The sequence below is a fragment of the Erpetoichthys calabaricus genome, chromosome 12 (assembly GCF_900747795.2).
Source record: "Erpetoichthys calabaricus chromosome 12, fErpCal1.3, whole genome shotgun sequence".
NCBI lineage: Eukaryota > Metazoa > Chordata > Cladistia > Polypteriformes > Polypteridae > Erpetoichthys > Erpetoichthys calabaricus.
The window spans coordinates 16,743,265-16,762,606 of NC_041405.2; the positions used below are offsets into that span (position 1 = coordinate 16,743,265).

Here is a 19,342-nt window from a genome sequence, read left to right on the forward strand (position 1 = left end):
TTTACACCAGTTAAACTCTGCAGTATGTTTGCATGATTGCCTGTTATACATCAAAAGAAGTTAAGTAATCTTTACTTTATATACAGTCAGAATTTTAAGCTTATCCTCTTGAGAGTTGGCCCATGTTGCATCTGTGGTATCATTCATATTATCTGTATTCGTGATGGCATCAATAAAAATTGCTTAATATGCTTAAAAGTGCTTTATTATCACCACCCACCATTTTTAAGAACAGCTGGAATGACAAGAAAATTCTGTTCTTGTAAATTCACTTTTTTTTTTTTTAGAAATGTAATTTTTCTTCAGTGTCTAAATAAACATTACATTTTATTTGCATAAATTACTTGTTTCTATCTAACTAATTGTATTAGAACATATTTTAATATTTCACTATGAATGGCTTCCCATTCAAACTTGCCTGCAAATTTTTTGATCTCTATTAAAGCATTACATCGGAAATGACTGCAAGAGCCACAAAAAAGTGACGCAATTATATCAGCAAAATAACGATGAAATCATTATTCATAACCCTTAAAGCATTATATTCTGAGCCAAAAATGGCAGCAAGGTCATAATGTTGGATTATGAACCACGATAAAGTCATTATTCACAATCCTTAAAGCATTACAATCTGGCCGCCATTTTGTGGCTTTTATAGTAAGCTCGGGTGTATCACCCTAAAAGCCTCAAAATGGCAATGTGATTCCCAAATCATAATTCATAATACTTAAAGCATTATATTCTGGGCCAAAAACGGCAGCAAGGTCATAATGTTGGATTATGAACCACGATAAAGTCATTATTCACAATCCTTAAAGCATTACAATCTGGCCGCCATTTTGTGGCTTTTATAGTAAGCTCGGGTGTATCACCCTAAAAGCCTCAAAATGGCAATGTGATTCCCAAATCATAATTCATAATACTTAAAGCATTATATTCTGGGCCAAAAACGGCAGCAAGGTCATAATGTTGGATTATGAACCACAATAAAGTCATTATTCACAATCCTTAAAGCATTACAATCTGGCTGCCATTTTGTGGCTCTTTGACATAAGTTCAGATATATCACCCCAAGAGCCTCAAAATGGCAATGTGATTCCCAAATCATGATTCATAATACTTAAAGCATTATATTCTGAGCCAAAAACGGCAGCAAGATCATAATGTTGGATTATGAACCACAATAAAGTCATTATTCACAATCCTTAAAGCATTACAATCTGGCTGCCATTTTGTGGCTCTTTGACATAAGTTCAGATATATCACCCCAAGAGCCTCAAAATGGCAATGTGATTCCCAAATCATGATTCATAATCCTTAACATGTTATATCTAAACATACCATAAAAGCCACAAAACAGCAATGCCATTATTTCACCAACAGAACGCGAAAATCATTATTCATAGTCTTTACTGGAAAACGCATACTATACATTCAATTTGTCAGATGTTGCAAACTAAGCAGTTTGAGAATACAGCTCCAGTGTAATAACTGCAGGTATTCCCATAATTGTTATTGCAACCCACTTCCTCTCATAAGCAAAAGAAAAGAAAACACAAACTTCCAAACAATTAATGGCTACACAATGTATACCCTGCATAGCTATGGTACATGGTACTCACTAGCAGTCCTCTTCCTTAATGCCTTTCCTTAATCCCATAGACCAAAAGGTTTATGTATTGCAAATTATTTTAATTTCCACCCTAGGGATGATTTTTTTTTTTAATTTTTTAGCAGCAAAACAATGTGAAGTACGTAATCTCAATAAAGCAAGTCAAGGGTGATATTGTCAGTGGTGGAGTGGCGCTTACCCACTTATGTCCTATTGAGAATTAACACAACACCTTCTGAAAATAGTCAACTCGACTCTAAAGTGCATAAGAGAAGCAGTGCCTGGGATAAAGTTGGGGGGAAGGTGGGGGGGGGGGGGCGGGACTTCACAAAAAGAAGTGTGCAAGAAAAAGTAGGCTGGGGGGCACAGATAAGCTCCTCGCCCATTAAGAATTAACACAACGCCATTCACATTTGAGGCAGGATTGGAACATCGATTATTAAAAAGAAGTGTGCAAGAAAAAGCAGGCGGGTGTACAGATTAGCTCATTTGCCCATTGAGAATTAACACAACGCCAATCACAAATGGGACAGGCAGCAGGGCGTCAATTAAGTAAAAGAAGTGAGCAAGAAAATACAGGCGGAAGGGCACAGACAACCGCAAAATTAAACCCTCACAGAAGTGGCACATTTTTGTCTCTGGGTCACATTCCCCATATTGCACTGGACAACAAATGTTTTCAACAATATATCTTCCCGACATAGTTTTGGTGATTATGAAGGAACACTTCAAGCTGAACACAGTGATAATGTTAGATTGACTATTATCACATAGGAATTTGGAGAAACATAAAATTAACTTTTATCGAATGTAGGGTGTTTAATCACTTAATGATGCATTAGTCAATTGAGCTAAAAAGGTTTTGCTGCTGATTTTCATTTGTACTGAGCATCTGATGAATCTCATTTCAGCGTCCAACAATAGTCGGCTAATGCTTGCTCTAACACCACTTTTCCATTATGGTAATGTCCCAGTTAACCTTTCCCATGTTCATCACTGACTGCACCAAGACTAGCAGGGAAGACGTCCAAGTGTGAAATGCAGAAAATGGATCACGAGCGACATGTTGCACTTGCACACATGTTGTCAACCAGCTGGATGTAGTTTGGTGTTCTATAGTTGCCAAAAGAATTCTCAACAAACATCCTTGAACGCCATCCATGTGATTTCCTTCGGCCACACTAGCAGATCTTCAAACCACTAGTTGCGTTGTGTGATTTGTGCACCAATAAAAATGTCTTTCTTAATCTTGGCATCGGTAACTCGAGGAAACTTTTGTTTCAGACAATGAACTCCTTCACCTTCCTTGTTGATCGCCTTCACAAAATGTTTTTATCAGTCCAGGTTTTATAAGACGTGGAGGCAAAAATATCTTTGTTGGGTGGATAAGTGGTTTATGGTGGCCAGTTCATTTTAACGTAATGTGACTCTTATGCAGTCCTTAGTCTATCCGAGGTCCATTTCTAGTATTCCAGGGCCAATACTTTAAGGTCACCGCAGATATTCCAGATGTAGTTGTTGTACTGTATATGTTCTGTATACTTATAATATGCAAGGAAATTACAAAATAGGAAAGTGCAATAAAACAGTTAATGTCAGGAAAATCTAAAGGTGATTTTATAATCAGCAGACCAGAACCTATGAGATACACCAAAAAGCGTTCAGGAAGCAAAATTTTTGTTGTCTAGTGTAATATTTGAATGAATATTTTATATTTCCTGTTTCACTGTTTTTCCCTCTTCATGTCAGAATGCAATTTATAGTGTAACCCACCATTATTACTTCTGCCTGTTAGACGTGAAATTACATGTGATATGAACAGAAGCACAGCTTCCGAAATATTTCTAAATGGAGAAAATGAGCTTCTTAAGCATAAGATGGACACACTTGTCAACTGATATTGGTGCTATACTAGTGTGACAGGGCTTCAGGCAGTTCAAAGATTTTCATTTAAACATCCACAAATGGAAGATGACACATGAGGCTGGGGAGCACTTGGAGTTTTGCTCGAGTATGCAGTTTCAGATCAGATGCCCTTCTCTGCTTCCTGTACATTTTAAATGCTTCCATCTGACTTAGGAAACAATGAGGTGGGCATTTACAGCCTCCCCTCAGGCCAGATCATACGGGGTCTGCTGTGCCTGCTTCCACTAACATAGTATCATTCATGCCCCCTGTCACCAACAGGCAAAATCCATCCGGCCTTCAAAATGAGATAAACAACAACCACAATACAAAGAAACAAACCACATTCTTACTAAGACCCCACCTCTCATGACATATGGATGAACTGTACAAGATAGAAAAAAAAATTATAAAGAATTAGATATAGGAAAGCGAGCCAGAGCACATTCATAGACATGCAGGTCTCTGGTGCCATCCCCTTATAAAGCCAATAGTGAGCCAGTTAATGCAGTCCTGGCCATGAGCGAGGATCCCTGCCTTCAGAACGTGTGCTTTCAGTCAAGCATGAAGGGAAGCTCTGTCATCTGTACGGCCGCTCTTGCCTGTGCCAAAAATAGGCAGAAACAGAGAATGATGTCTAAGTGAGAATCCCTCCCAGTACGTCACAATTGTGCCCTCTACCATTTTCTGCCAAGGTGGATTAATAGAATAGCAAGCTGTTTCCTCTGTATGTGGCATGGGGGCTGGGATCTAACGTACGGTGGCCCGGCTGGGACACAATGACAAAGTGCTCTAGGGTGTGCTGTGCAGATAAACAGATGAAAGGTGCTATATCATAGATAGATAGATAGATAGATAGATAGATAGATAGATAGATAGATAGATAGATAGATAGATAGATAGATAGATAGATAGATAGATAGATAGATAGATAGATAGATAGATAGATAGATAGATTTTAAAAATTCTAATCATGAAAATCTTTTGCATGGTTATTTGATCTCTATCATTTGGGAATAATTTAGAAAAAAGTATCTCATAAATTATTTTTTTTTTAAATATAAACAACATCACTCTAATGGCCAGTTTAACTTCTACACACACATACTTCCTCCATTGTAGGCCTTTTTTTTCTTCTTCCTATGGCTGCCTCAAAGAGGATTGCACCAGTGCTGCCCAGTCCTTTCAAAAGACACCTGTCCAACTAAAGAAGAACACGATCGTCACGGTCTGAGCTATCACGGCAGGCGACCCTTAGGGTGGTTTCAGAATTCAGTGCTCCAGCCACGGAAGAAGCCTTTGGCAGCCAGTGCCTCTTTGAAAGTGACAGTCAGAGAGTTAATGGTGACATCCGTCACTGTGATCTCACCCGGTGACATTACGGGGTTCCAGCCGCCTTCCACACTGCCGCCTGAGAGAAACAAAAGCAAGAACAAAAAATGAGGGTCATGGACATTCATCACAAATTAATTCTTTTCTCCCTACTTTTGTTACACACAGTGATAGATAGATAGATAGATAGATAGATAGATAGATAGATAGATAGATAGATAGATAGATAGATAGATAGATAGATAGATAGATAGATAGATAGATAGATAGATAGATTTTAATCTTAGCGTAGTAGGCAGGATAAGAGATAGATAGATTTTAATCCTATTATTGTAGGGATAGCATAGATAGACAGACAGACAGACAGACAGACAGACAGACAGACAGACAGACAGACAGACAGACAGACAGACAGATTCTGCAGACACTTCACAGAGGACAACACCATAATATAGAGATAAATACGGTGAGTTTAGAAATTCTTCAGTACTCCTCACGTTCTACACACTATATTGTGTTGTAAATTTAATTTTAAATGGACAAATTTTTTACCATCAATCTAAAACTCAATAACCCATAATGACAAGGTGAAAATGCTGAAAAGGGTTTCAAATTTGTTAAAAATCACAATCAAATTTCTTCTTCACAGAAGTTTTCAGACCCAATCTTGTGCCACTCCAAATCGTGTTCAGATACATCCTGGTTGCTTTAATTCTCCTTGAGATGTGTGTAGAACTTGATTGGAGTCTACCTGCTGCAAACTAAACTGACTGGACATCACTCAGAAAGGCTTATGCCTGTTTATATAAGATCCAATAATTCACACCACATGTCAGGACAAAATCCAACCTATGAAGTCCAAGGAACTTCCTGTAGGACTCTGTGATCAAGTTGTGATGAGGCATACATTGGGGCATAGGATAAAAAAAAACATTTTTGGAAGCTCTCAGTGCTCAAGAATTGTGAAAGGGAAGACGTTTAGACAGTATGGTCCATGGTCGATGTGTCTTAACAGCAGTTTCATGTGGCTTTATCAGTAAGAACATTCTGGTAAGAAAGATGACTAGGTCAGCCCAAAGACCAACTAGCAGATGATCGTGAACCAATAGCACACCATGGACCACACTTTCAAATGACTATTCTAGAGGGAGACTACGTCCTCAAAGACTTTTGTACAAAATGGGCCATTGTGACACTGCTGGCCTGCTGATTAATCTTGAACATGATTGACTATTTAAAGTTGACAGGTCTTCAGTGTAAAGCAGACTATGATAAGTGTACCCTAAGACATTCATGTTTAAATAGTTGTCCTGTGCCGCACCCTGGTGGACATGTCAAGTTTATCCTGTTTAAATCTTTTAAAAATAAAAGGCAACTGTTGACACAGGATTTGGTATTTTGGTGATAAACACTGTGTAATATACCTAACGTGTAGGCAGAGACAGTATATTGCACCTCTAGGTGGACTGAAAAATCTAAAGCTACAAGCACAAAGGAAGACCCCAGTGCAAATACGCTGACCATTCAAGACTCAAACCCCTCATGTCTGCCATCAATTCCATCCCATAAGTTTAAAATGGCACACATGCAATTTCTCTAGATCTCCTAAAGACACCCAGTTGTCTCAGTACCAACCGTTGAGTATCTGTTCCCTTTGTGGTGTCCCGATGTTTTCGGTGTCCCAGCTCTCTGCCAGTCCTTCGCTTTGAGTTTCCAGGTATTCCACCGAGGGGTGTCGAGGCCCTAGCCGCAGAAAGGTCGGCATGCCCCTCTTGTACTTTCGGCGAGTTGCTGTTGCCAGCCGCCTGTAGAGGGCTTGGCTCTGTTGTGGCCGCTCCTGCCTCTCTTCCTCGTCATCTTCATCCTCCCTGTGGTTACGGACCTCCTCCCTCAGCGTGCGTGTCAGGGAGAGCCTCAATCGGGGCGGTGGCTTCACCTGCACCTTGTGGGCGCTGCGCAGGTCCATCCCGTACATCCGCTGTGGAGGGCAACAAAAGGACAAACATCCAGTGAATGGAGAGAATCAGAGTGACCCACCAATAAAGGTTCAAAAGGATACTCCTCTAATTGACCTTCTGGAAATGAGCCCACTGTCACACATGTACGAATAGGAGGGATCAGAGTGGACCAAATGGAGGTAATTACCCGCCTGGCCAGGGGGTGGCGGGGTGCACTAAACCTACCCCTGTTATCTCTGCAGGCCAAACACGGGAAAACGCCACTTCCGGCTCCGGTGCCCAGACTGACATCACTTCCGATTCCGGCCAAATGACATCACTTCCGCTTTTCGGCTTATAAAGCTGACATCTTTTTTAATCTCCACAGTTCAGTTTGGAACTCAATGAGAACACATCTGATCCTGTTTCTATATCCTTTTGCTGTCAGGGACAATATACAAGTGGCTGCCCCAAACCTTTTTCGTGTGTTGAGACTGATTCTTTCACACCACTTACGGAGTCTGTAAGATTAACAGGTGACAGATTCAGCGATAAAGTGACAGACTGAGTCACAACTCATTAGGAGATGGTAACAGTGAGGCAGAAGCACTAAGTCTCAGGTGAAGCATCATCTCTCTTTGGAGAGTTTGAAAGTTCTCCCTAAGTCTATGGCTAGCTGCTCACCTTAAACTGTCCTAGTATCAGTTTCTGGGTGGTAGTGTCAGGGCTGTCTTAACATCATTATAGGCCCCCCCCGGCAAAGCAATGCACTGGTGCCCCTACCTACAAAACCACTTAGCAAGTCACAACATACATAGATTAGGATGGAGTCCCTGGGAAAATGTCCAGTATGCCCATGTGTTAAGATGGCTCTCGGTAGTGTGGCCTATGGAGAACAGATGCTCCATTCAACATCGCTCACCAACTCATGATGACCCTGGATTAATCTGGTATGAAACTTAATGAATGAATGGATGGATGGATATTAGGCTATTCCCACAACCTTGAACTGGATTAATGTGGTATGAAACTGGATTGAGTTAAATTAATCTATTTTGAATCCGGATGGGACACCCGATTATTTCCATGACTCTGAACTTCATTAGGAAGGAGAGTTAAGAGAGTTTGAAACTGGATGGCTGGCTGGATGGATGGATGTGACCATGAAGTGGATTCATCTGGTCTAAATCTGGACAAATGGATAGCAGATTGCTTTGGATACGTGTCCATGTATCCAAAGGGCAACCCAACAAAGACCTAAGACAGAATGTGGCATGGCACTACCTAACTTTGAATTTTATTACTGGGTAGCAAATATACAAGCTATAAAAATCTGGACATTGACATAAATAAATGAACATACACAGGCTTGGTCCACAATAGAAATAAAATCCTGCAGTACTTCTTTATATTCCTTGCTTTATACCGAAATAAGTACAAATTATCGCCAATATACTAATTACCCAATTGTCCTTCATTCATTCAGAAAATGGAACCAATGTAGGAAGTACTTCAAGATAGAGAAGATTTTATCTGTGGCACTTTTGCACGAGAACCACCTTTTTCCACCCTCTCAAATATACACAATTTTTAATGTCTGGAAAACATTTGGGATTAAATCACTTAGAGATTTGTACATAGACAACTCTTACGAACAATTACAGTCCAAATTTAACTTTCCAGCAACACATTTCTTTCACTACTTCCAAATTAGAAACTTTGCTAAACAAAACCTACCCAATTCCCCTCACCTACCTCTGTGCCGTAAAACATTTCGATCAGTCTTGAGGACTCAGACAGCATTTCTATAATATATAAAAACATTTTACAGTCCCTCCCTTTCAAAGATCCCAGAGTACACTGGGAAAAGGATTTCTCACTCAACATTTTAGAAAAGGAGTGGAAGGCAGCCATGCACAGAATTCAATCAAGCTCCATATGCGTAAACCATACAATTATTCAACTTAAAATTATATATTGGGCACATCTGTCTCATTTAAAATTGTCCAAAATGTTTTCAGGACAAGACCCAACCTATGAACGTTGCAATCGAGCTCCAACCTCATTAGGCCACATGTTTTGGGCCTGTACCAAATAAACTTCTTTCTGGACCAAAATCTTTAAATGCCTTTCAGACAGCCTTGGTGGCACAATCCCCCCTTTTCCACTAACAGCCGTGTTTGGTGGGCTCCCAGTGAGGCTAAAAATGGAGAAGGAAAAACAAACTGCAATTGCTTTTATTACACTATTGGCACATAGACTTATTTTGCTCAATTGGAAGAATCCTAACTCACCTATTCTAAGTCAGTGGGTAACCGATGTTATATACTATTTGAAACTGGGAAAAATTAAATTCTCACTTAGAGGATCTGTAGACAACTATTTCAAAACCTGGCAGGATCTGATCAATAACATTTTAGAATAAGCATTTAAATGGAGGAAGCGGATTCTCTTTCCTTTTTTATTCTATTTATTTATTTATTTATTTTTCCTACTATTAAAGTTTTACTCTGTTGGCCTAGCTCTCTTTCTCATAGGTGGGGATTGATTTGTTTCGAACCTAGTTTTTTAAAACTGAACTTGCTTGTATGAAATGTTATTTGATTTTAATAAATTTAATAAAATATTTAAAAAATAATAATAATTAAAAAGAAGATTGCTGTCATCGCCCTAAACTGGATTAACTCTTTCAGGGCGGATGTTGACTTTTGTCGACAGCAGGGGTTGAGGGCGATAGACAGCTGTAAATGTCAATAAAACTTAACACTGTGTTATCGGTAGACCCTCTACAGTAATCCCTCGCTACTTCACGGTTCACTTTTCGCGGATTCACGACTTCGCGGATTTTATATGTAAGCATATCTAAATATATAACGCGGATTTTTCGCTACTTCGCGGGTTTCTGCGGACAATGGGTCTTTTTACTTCTGGTACTTGCTTCCTCAGTTGGTTTGCCCAGTTGATTTCATACAAGAGATGCTATTGGAGGATGGCTGAGAAGCTACCCAATCAGAGCATGTAGTTAAGTTCCTGTGTGCTGCTGATTGGCTCAGCGACGGAGTGCTGCATTAACCAGGAAGTCTCATCTCACTCATTCAGCATTAACGTGCTCCTGCTACTGCTTCAGGGGCCGTGTCCAAGCGCCAACAGAAGATGCAAATGATTGCAGAAAAGGTAAAAGTTTTGGATATGTTGAAGGAAGGGAACAGCTACACCGCTGCAGGACACCATTACAGCATCAATGGGTCCACGATTCTTTTTATTTAAAAAGGAGGAAAAGCATATAAGATCTACGGCCGCAGTGTCCTTTAACCAGGGCGCAAAACGAGTTGCAAGTGGACGTGATAAGGCAGTAGTCTGGATGGAATCTGCTTTAGGAATCTTTGCAACAAGGTCGATGACGTCATGACCGCCTACAAGCTGCTACGTGTACTTCGCTATACAGTAAGTGTAAACTTATCTACCAATTTCATATTGCTTAGCAGTTGTCCCTGTTATTAATAGAGTAAAGGGTGGGTTGTAAACAATACAGGGAGGGTTTGAAAACGTCCAAATACACGTTAAATAATTAAATAAATATGGTGTCCCTACTTCGCAGAAATTCAGTTATCGCGGTCGGCCTTGAAACCTATCTCCCGCGATAAGTGAGGGATTACTGTATACCACAAGGAAGTTTAATTCTCATTGACATGACGTCGAATAGCTGCGTGTGTGTGAGTAGCGTAGTGTAAACAATGTCTAGAATGGCATCGACGTTGGACGAGAGAGTGAAATGAATTCACAAAGCAAAAAACTCTGTGTGCATTATTTATTTATTTATTTTTGTGCATTATTACTGAATCAAACTCTGACTTATCAAACTCTGATTTGGATGCAAGCGATCTGGAAACTGAAAATGAAAGACAGGTAACTGTTTTTATTTTCCAGAAAGTGCCTTTCAGTTTATAAGTGATGAGACAAACAGTATGGATTAGTCTGTGAATTTTCACACTGTGGAGGCTCCTGGAACATAAAACAGAGTGACATTTGTTATATAAATAAGGATTTTATGTTGATTTGTGTGTGAAACTATTGCTTTGTGTGCTTTTTAGAAAACAGAGTTTTTTTATTCAACTCCGGGTGAAAAGAAAAAAAAAATTTTTCCTAAAAGAGTTAAGAAAGAGAATGGATATCTCAATAAATGCATGGATGAGTGAATCTTAGATCATCCTCCTGACCTTAAACTATATTAATATGGATAAACTGAACTGGATTGAAAGAAAAGAGCCCCTGAAAATAGGTGGACCAAATCTCATATATAAACGTCTACGTGTGGAAGTGGGTGTGTCTGTCTGTCCGGCCCAGAAATGAGAGGTGGAGTCGGGGTAAGGGCTCCGCCTCCGAGGAAACAGAAAACTCGCTTAGCTGCTAATAACACAAGCGAGGTGAGCACATCAGCAAAACAAAACCTCAGAAGAAAGACAAAGTCACTTAGCCGCTAACATCGGCAAAACGGTATCCCTTTTTCTTTTCCTCCCGCTGCTAATCTATCTATCTATCTATCTATCTATCTATCTATCTATCTATCTATCTATCTATCTATCTATCTATCTATCTATCTATCTATCTATCTATCTATCTATCTATCTATCTATCTATCTATCTAATACACAAGCGAGGCGAGCACATTGGCAAAACGTAACCTCCAAAGAAAGACAGTTGCTTAGTGGCTAATACACAAACGATGAGAGCACGTCGAAAAAATGAAACTATCCTAGGAGAGAGATGCCCAGAGTAGTTCCTTTCAATTACCTAGATTTCAATTTTTTATCTGACGATTTCAATAGCTTCTAGGACCCCAGGCTTTTTACAGCACAGGCTTACACAGCTAGTCTTATATATAAACGTCTACCTGTGAGAAGTATGTGTGTCTGTCTGTCAGGCCAGGAAGTGAGGGGTGGAGTCGGGGTAAGGGCTCCGCCCCCGAGGATACACAAGCAAGGCCAGCACGCCAGCAAAATGAAACCTCTGAAGAAAGAGGCACTCGCTTAGCGGCTAAGACAGAAGCAAGGCCAGCACATTGGCAAAACGGTATCCCTTTTACTTTTCCTCCTGCCGCTAATACAGAAGCGAGGTGAGCATGCAGGCAAAAGGAAACCCCAGAAGAAACACAAAGTCGCTTAGCCGCTAATGCACAAACAACGAAAGCACGTCAGCAACACGAAACCTCCTAGGATGCCCAGAAGAGTTCCTTTCAATTACCTGACATTCCTACATTTCAGTTTTCTTTTCTGACAATTTCAATAGTTTCTAGGACCCTGGACTTTTTACAGCACAGATTTACACAGTTAGTATATAAATACATGTCTGTTGTTCCTAAATGGCTCCTACGATATTTTTGGTGAAACCCTTAAATTAAAACTGAAAGTCTACACTTCAATCACATAATGATTGCTTAATTTCAAATCTGTTGTGGTGGTATACAGAGCCACAATTATGAAAATAGTATTACTGTCCAAGTACTTATGAACCCAATAGTGTTGTTCATCTCTCACCACTTTGGACTTCAGTTCGGTACCTAGCTGGGGCGTCTCTGTGTCGAGGGTGCACATTCTCCCAAGCTGGATACTGAACTGACTGGGCATGAGAACATCTTGTGATGGACTGACAATACAGGCATGGTGTCCGCTTTAGGTCCCGTGCTGCCATCTTATGTAAAAATGGTCACAAGTTCTTGTTTTATTTAGCCCGCACCCACCTCAACAACAGCAACCCTACCTGCAAAACAAGTCTCTTTTTGGGTTTTGGTCCTCGTTTTCTGTTCCCTAGTGTCCGATCACGTTGTTCCCTGGAAGACAGAAGACATAAATCGTTTAATCCATTCAGCAGTCTGAAGCTTTCATACAACAGCTATAAAAAATTCAACCCTTGTATGAATGGCCCTCCATGTTAAACCGAGCCCACTGTTTCGACTCATACTCTTCTTTATTAAGAAAAAAAAGTTTCTTTTCAGATTCTGCCACAGCTTTTTTACCCTATCAGAACATCACTATTCAAATAAAAAACATATTCAAGGTTTCATTAGCAATAATAAACCATCATCTCTGCTCCCACACAAGAGGTAGTTGACCTGTTGGTCCAAAAGTTGGACAAGCACACAAGTTAGCTGGCTATTTGGATTTCTGATGGGAACAAATCCTCAGGTTACCCCCAGGTGGGACCATTTTATTTATCCACTACTTACTTCTCCTCATATGCCAGAACTAGCCGAGGGTCCAAAATGTGATCCTCTGGTTCCCAGGTGCTGTACCTGGCAAAAACAACCAACAGGTTAACCGGCCAATCAGATCATATTTCATACAGTGGGCCAAATACATGACAAGGACATGAAATGATGACATGACAGGATGGACTGCAGAAACATCTCAGGGAGTCTTTAGAGCAGGGTCACCGATTTCTACAGTCAGTGATCTTCACACCCATCCCCTCAGCCACTCTATTCTACTGTCTACTAAATGCAAACTGACAGGGAGCAACGACTTACTTATAAATGAAGGTCACCCTTAACCTATCGGAAAATTGAAACAAAGACTGGTGTAGTGAACATTTGAAGCTGCTTGATGAATCGTCGTGATTAACTGGTGAGAAGGGAAACCATGAAAATGTGAAGTCCACGCTGCAGACGCCCTAAGCCTACTAGCACTTTACGAGACTGAGAGTCACGCTGTGGGCGTCTCAGCACCGGACTCAGTTAGTCTTTTAAACGGTCATCAATACAAATACAGGGTGAGGCAGAACAGGATGGACGTCTTTGAAATGGCTAGAACTCACCACTAGATGGAGTGACAGATGTGCGGTAGGTGGCGTTAGGTTTGCGAAGTCTTAGCATTTTTTATTTTCTTTTTAGTTGAAGCGATGGAGCCATGGACGATAGAACACCACGTTTTTGCGTACGACTGTTTTGTCAAGAACAACCAATCTATTACCGCAGTTCAGCGTGAGTTTCGTTGCCATTTCAATATCCACAGAAATAAAGCTGTTCCCGCTCGTAACACTATCCTACGTTGGGTTAAAGCACTTTGTACACGAGGTACACTAATGAACAAAAGACCGTCGGGGGTTACACGAATGGCACACACCCCTGAAAATGTTGGAAACGTACGACTAGCCCTGCTGCGCAGTCCAAGTCGATCTGCTCGGAAGCATTCTTCTGAACTTGACCTCAGTAATAGTTCGGAGCGCTATATCGAGATGATAAACAACTTCTTTTTACGTGAATTATGACGAAAACGGCGTGTGGTTTCAACAGGATGGGGCGACAGCCCACACAGCTAGAGCATCAATGGATGTTATTCGCCCTCTCTTCCCTGGTCACCTCATTTCCAGGTTTGGTGACATTCATTGGCCTCCTCAGTCCCCTGACTATCCATGTGCGATTATTTCTTGTGGGGTCACCTCAAGGCACATGTATACGAGCATAAGCCCCATACATTGGAGGAACTGAAGGAAGCCATTCGCGTGGAAGTCGCCCAAATCGACAGAGTGATGTTGAAAAGAGTGGAGGCCAACTTCCATGAATGCCTTCAGAAATGCATCAGTGATAACGGACAACACATGGGAGATGTTGTTTTCCACACTTGATTTTGTCAAATGCTATTTCAATATGAACTCAAATCTTTCAATAAATTTCTTTGTAAGAAAAAATTAACAATTTTGTGATTTTGTAAAAAACGTCCGTCCTTTCTGCCTCACCCTGTATAAGAAACATAAAAATCAGGAGTGGTCTCCCCAAGACTTTCTCGTACACTCAGATATGGGGATGGATATTTGAGGAGTAAACAGCAAGACCATGATTATATGTTTATGTACATTAAAGAGAAATGAGTTTTCTCTGCAGGGTGTCTGGGCTCTCCATTAAAGATAGGGTGAGAAGCTCAATCATCCGGGAGGGGCTCAGAGTAGAGCCGCTGCTCCTCCGCATCGAGAGGAGTCAGATAAGGTGACTCGGGCATCTGATCAGAATGCCTCCTGGACGCCTCCCTGGTGAGGTGTTCCGGGCACGTCCAACCTGGAGGCGGCCCCGGGGAAGACCCAGGACACGCTGGAGGGACTATGTCTCCCGGCTGGCCTGGGAACACCTTGGGATTCTCCCGGAAGAGCTAGAAGAAGTGGCCGAGGAGAGGGAAGTCTGGGCATCTCTGCTCAAGCTGCTGCCCCCGCGACCCGACCTCGGATAAGCGGAAGAGGATGGATGGATGGATGGTACATTAAAGAGCCATCAACAAGAAATCAAATCAAATTAATAATATATTGAACAATTATTATAAAAGTAAAGTTGAATAAATCGGACTCTGCAGCTGCATGAGCAAAAATTAAAGTACCACTTTCAGTTAGCGGAAATAGCCCAAAAGTTGATAGAAATCTACGTTTTGTACCGAATACTTGTATGCAAAATTTGGTTGACCTAAGAGAAATCGTACTCAAGTTATCATGTTTACAGACACACACACACAGACAGACACACAGACATAATTCCCAAAAATTGTATTTTTGGACTCAGGGAGGTCTAAAACAAATTCTCGAAATTTAATTTGTGGAGGATTCCAATACTTTACCTATACTTTGTATACGAGAAAGTCAAGGAGGTCTAAAAGGTCGAGATTCATCAAAATCTCGACATTGAATCTTTTGACGATTACAGTACTTTCCCTATACGAGAAAGTAGAAAAGGAAACTCCATTACATTACATTTCTAAATCCAAAGGATGTTCTGGGCCTGTTTGTAAGCTCTTCTAAAGAAACTGAAAGATTGGAGTAAAGGTGCATGATTATTTATATTTGATTGTTCTCATGTAAAACACAAATAGAAGTAGAAATGAGGTTGACTTACGAGCGGCACTTTATAATCAATACACTCAACATCTGAACAGCAACTTACTTGGGTGGCCATCCTTTCCACTTCAAGAGATACTCAACCTTCCCCTAAAAAAATAAGAAAGAAAGAAACAGAGAAAGAGAGAGGCTGAGAATTGAGGTTATGAAGCAAGCAAAACATTCAGATTCTTTACCAGTGAAAGGAAACTTCTAAAGAATGCAATCACAGGTGGAGAAGAAAAGAAAAGAAAAGAAAAGAAACACTAAAGGGACAGGAGATGTTACAAGAGAGAACCATTAGAAAGGAGAACTGCCAAAGGAAATCACTTTGAAAAAGGCAGCGTGAGAAGTCAGGATTGTTTATAAAAATACACTTGATTATGATAAAAACAGACATGTTTTAGCTTTTAACACTTGAATCCAGGGGTGTCCCAGTGGTAGTGCTGTTGTCTGGCAGTAAGGAGAGACCATGGGTTCACGTCTCTGGTCCTCCTCGCATAGCGTTTTCATGTTCTCTCTGTGAGTCTCCTCCGAGTACTCCAGTTTCCTCTCACTGTCCAAAGAGCTGAATTCTCAAAGTTAAATTGTCCCTGGGGTGTGTTTGTTGTCTGGGCATGTGTGCGTTCACCCTGCGCTGGACTGGCGCCCTGTCCAGGGTTTGTTCCTGCCTTGTGCCCTGTGCTGACTGGGGTAGGCTCTAGCACCCTGGCCTGGACTGTGCGGGTTTGAACATGACACGACGCTTGAATCCACAAATTTGGCCAAATTAAAGTAGAAATTTTCTCCATATGTTGTATAGACCCAAACAATAATGACCCTAAAAACCCTACAGTATGTGCTGAGGAATGAGTATGCAATTGTTTTTCAGCTATTAATATATAAAAGTCACATTTAAAAATGAAAATTTTAGCTACAGCAAGAGAGTTAATGTTCAAAAATAGAATATATCATTACATGATATTGCCCAACCTGTTTAATCCTATTAACAGGTACATAATCTCTATATACGTATATAAAATCCAAGGTCTGTCTGTCTTCTGTCTGTATGTCTGTTCGCTTTTCACGAGAGAACTACTTAATGGATTTAGATCGGGTTTTTTCTATAATTTGCTTGAACATTCCGGTTGAATTTGAGACTTCTCTCATCGCACTAAGTATCATAATGCGGCACCGATTTATTTGCGCAAATCCTAGAGAGACGCTGTGGGCCCAGAGTTGGGAGCCGGTCAGGGCCATCTTCACTCACACGCCAGCCGCTGTTCGAGCCGCTCTACCTATCGCCACGTGTTACAGCGTACCTTACCTCCGCTTAGCTAGTGATACCTGTTTGTTCAGCAGACATTAGCATCTAGAAATTGTTTAGGAGTAACATTTGACATTTTTGAGATAGAGATTACATCTACATGTGTGTTATAGAAGGTACCTGCTCATTAGCATTGATATCACGGCCATGTGCTCTTCTCCCTAATGGGGGGATGCTCTCCCGTCAGAGCTCAACACGATCAGATACGGTGGCAACGTTTGATGTTGGAGCGTACCTACCTTCCAATTGACCAGAGATACCTTGCCAACTTTTTACATTTTTAGCAAAGAGATCACAGCTACATTCTCGCCCAAATAGCAAAACCAAAAATATTGTATATCAAGAGGCTCTTGGATACAAAAGCTATCAATATAAATTCTTTTCAATACAAATTATTATATATATTTTTAATTTTTTTTATTGATTTTTAAAGTTTGTCCTGTTTCACTACTACGCGGGTGGTGACGCGGTAGACAGCTAATATAATACAATATAATATAATATAATATAATATAATATACTATAATATAATATAATATAATATAATATAATATAATATAATATAATATAATATAATATAATATAATATAATATAGTGTTTCTCAACCTTCAAGTATTTGCGACCTGAGTTTTCATAACAGTTTTAATCGCGCCCCCCCTAATAATTTTTTGAAAGGAGCCCACTAATACCAATTTGTTCTTTTTTAATTAATGATATATCATAGATGCATATTTTATTATACCTACTTAACTTTCATCGACATTTATCTAACTCTATATTTATTTTTCTAGTATCAGGATGTAGTTTAATTTGTTTTGGTTTCAATAGATGTATTTTTCGTATTTTTGATTCTTGTTTTTTTTTTTTCACAATTGAGAACCACTGATATAATATATGAATTCTGTGAATTTCCCCTTGGGGATTAATAAAGTATCTATCTATCTATCTATCTATCTATCTATCTATCTATCTATCTAATATAATATAATATAATAAACCTCAGTGACCCTGTGTAAGGATATAGCGGGTTGGACAATAACTGACTGACTGATAATATAATATAATATAATATAATATAATATAATATAATATAATATAATATAATATAATATAATCCATCCACTATCCAACCCACTATATCCTAACTACATGGGGGTCTGCTGGAGCCAATCCCAGCCAACACAGGGCGCAAGGCAGGAAACAAACCTAGGGCAGGGTGCCAGCTCATCGCAGGGCACGCACACACACACACACCAAGCACACACTAGAGACAATTTAGGACCACCAACACACCTAACCTGCATGTCTTTGGACTGTGAGAGGAAACCCGCGCAGACACAGGAAGAACATGCAAACTCCATGCAGGGAGGATCCGGGAAGCGAACCCAGGTCTCCTAATATAATATAATACAATATAATATAATATAATATAATATAATATAATATAATATAATATAATATAAATATAATATAATATCCAACCCGCTGAGTCCGAACACAGGGTCACAGGGGTCTGCTGGAGCCAATCCCAGCCAACACAGGGCAGGAACCAATCCCGGGCAGGGTGCCAACCCACCGCAGGACACACACACACACACCCACCACACCAAGCACACACTAGGGGCCAATTTAGAATCACCAATGCACCTAACCTGCATGTCTTTGGACTGTGGGAGGAAACCGGAGCGACCGGAGAAAACCCACGCAGACACGGGGAGAACATGCAAACTCCACACAGGGAGGACCCGGGAAGCGAACCCGGGTCTCCTAACTGCGAGGCAGCAGCGCTACCCACTGCGCCACCGTGCCGCCCTATAATATAATATAATATAATATAATATAATATAATATAATATAATATAATATAATATAATATAATAAAAGGTCAAGTGTCTGTGGCTCCGTCCAGTTGCTATGTCTCTGCTATCCAACAGATGGAGCATCACTGACGTTAGCACTGCTTTTATGAATTCTGTACCAATACTGCCAATGTTAACACTCTGGTCTGAGATGATTACTTATGTTTCACCCTGTCTTAGCTGGGAAGAACAGCTAATATAATGTAATATAACTAGCTGTGTAAGCCCATACTGTAAAAATCCCGGGCTCCTAGAAACTTTGGATACTGGCACTTCAATCAATCAATCGCATTGCTTGTGCATTAGCGACTAAGCGAGGTTCTCTCTCCTCGGTGGTTTTGATTTGCTGATGTGCTCACCTTCTTTGTCTATCAGCGGCTAAGCGAGTTTCTCTCTCCTAGTAGGATTCATTTTGTCGATGTGCTTGCCTCACTTGTGTATTGGCGCAAGGATGACATGCAAATTCGTGAAGCGTTCCTTATTTACTGCGGTGGGTTGGCACCCTGCCCGGGATTGGTTCCTGCCTTGTGCCCTGTGTTG

General features: G+C 40.4%; 1 protein-coding gene across 1 annotated transcript in view; it reads right to left on the bottom strand.

Moving 5' to 3' along the window:
• Nucleotides 1-1,259: 1,259 nt before the first annotated feature.
• cbx7b (chromobox homolog 7b) overlaps nt 1,260-19,342 on the bottom strand; it is a 29,153-nt gene continuing 11,070 nt past the window's right edge. The window contains exons 2-6 of the mRNA XM_051934470.1: nt 15,704-15,747; nt 13,010-13,075; nt 12,544-12,613; nt 6,485-6,827; nt 1,260-4,928 (exon numbers count right to left, since the gene is read on the bottom strand). Coding sequence (XP_051790430.1) covers nt 4,783-4,928; nt 6,485-6,827; nt 12,544-12,613; nt 13,010-13,075; nt 15,704-15,747 — 669 coding nt within the window. The 3' untranslated portion in view covers nt 1,260-4,782. The remainder of the gene's footprint in view (nt 4,929-6,484; nt 6,828-12,543; nt 12,614-13,009; nt 13,076-15,703; nt 15,748-19,342) is intronic.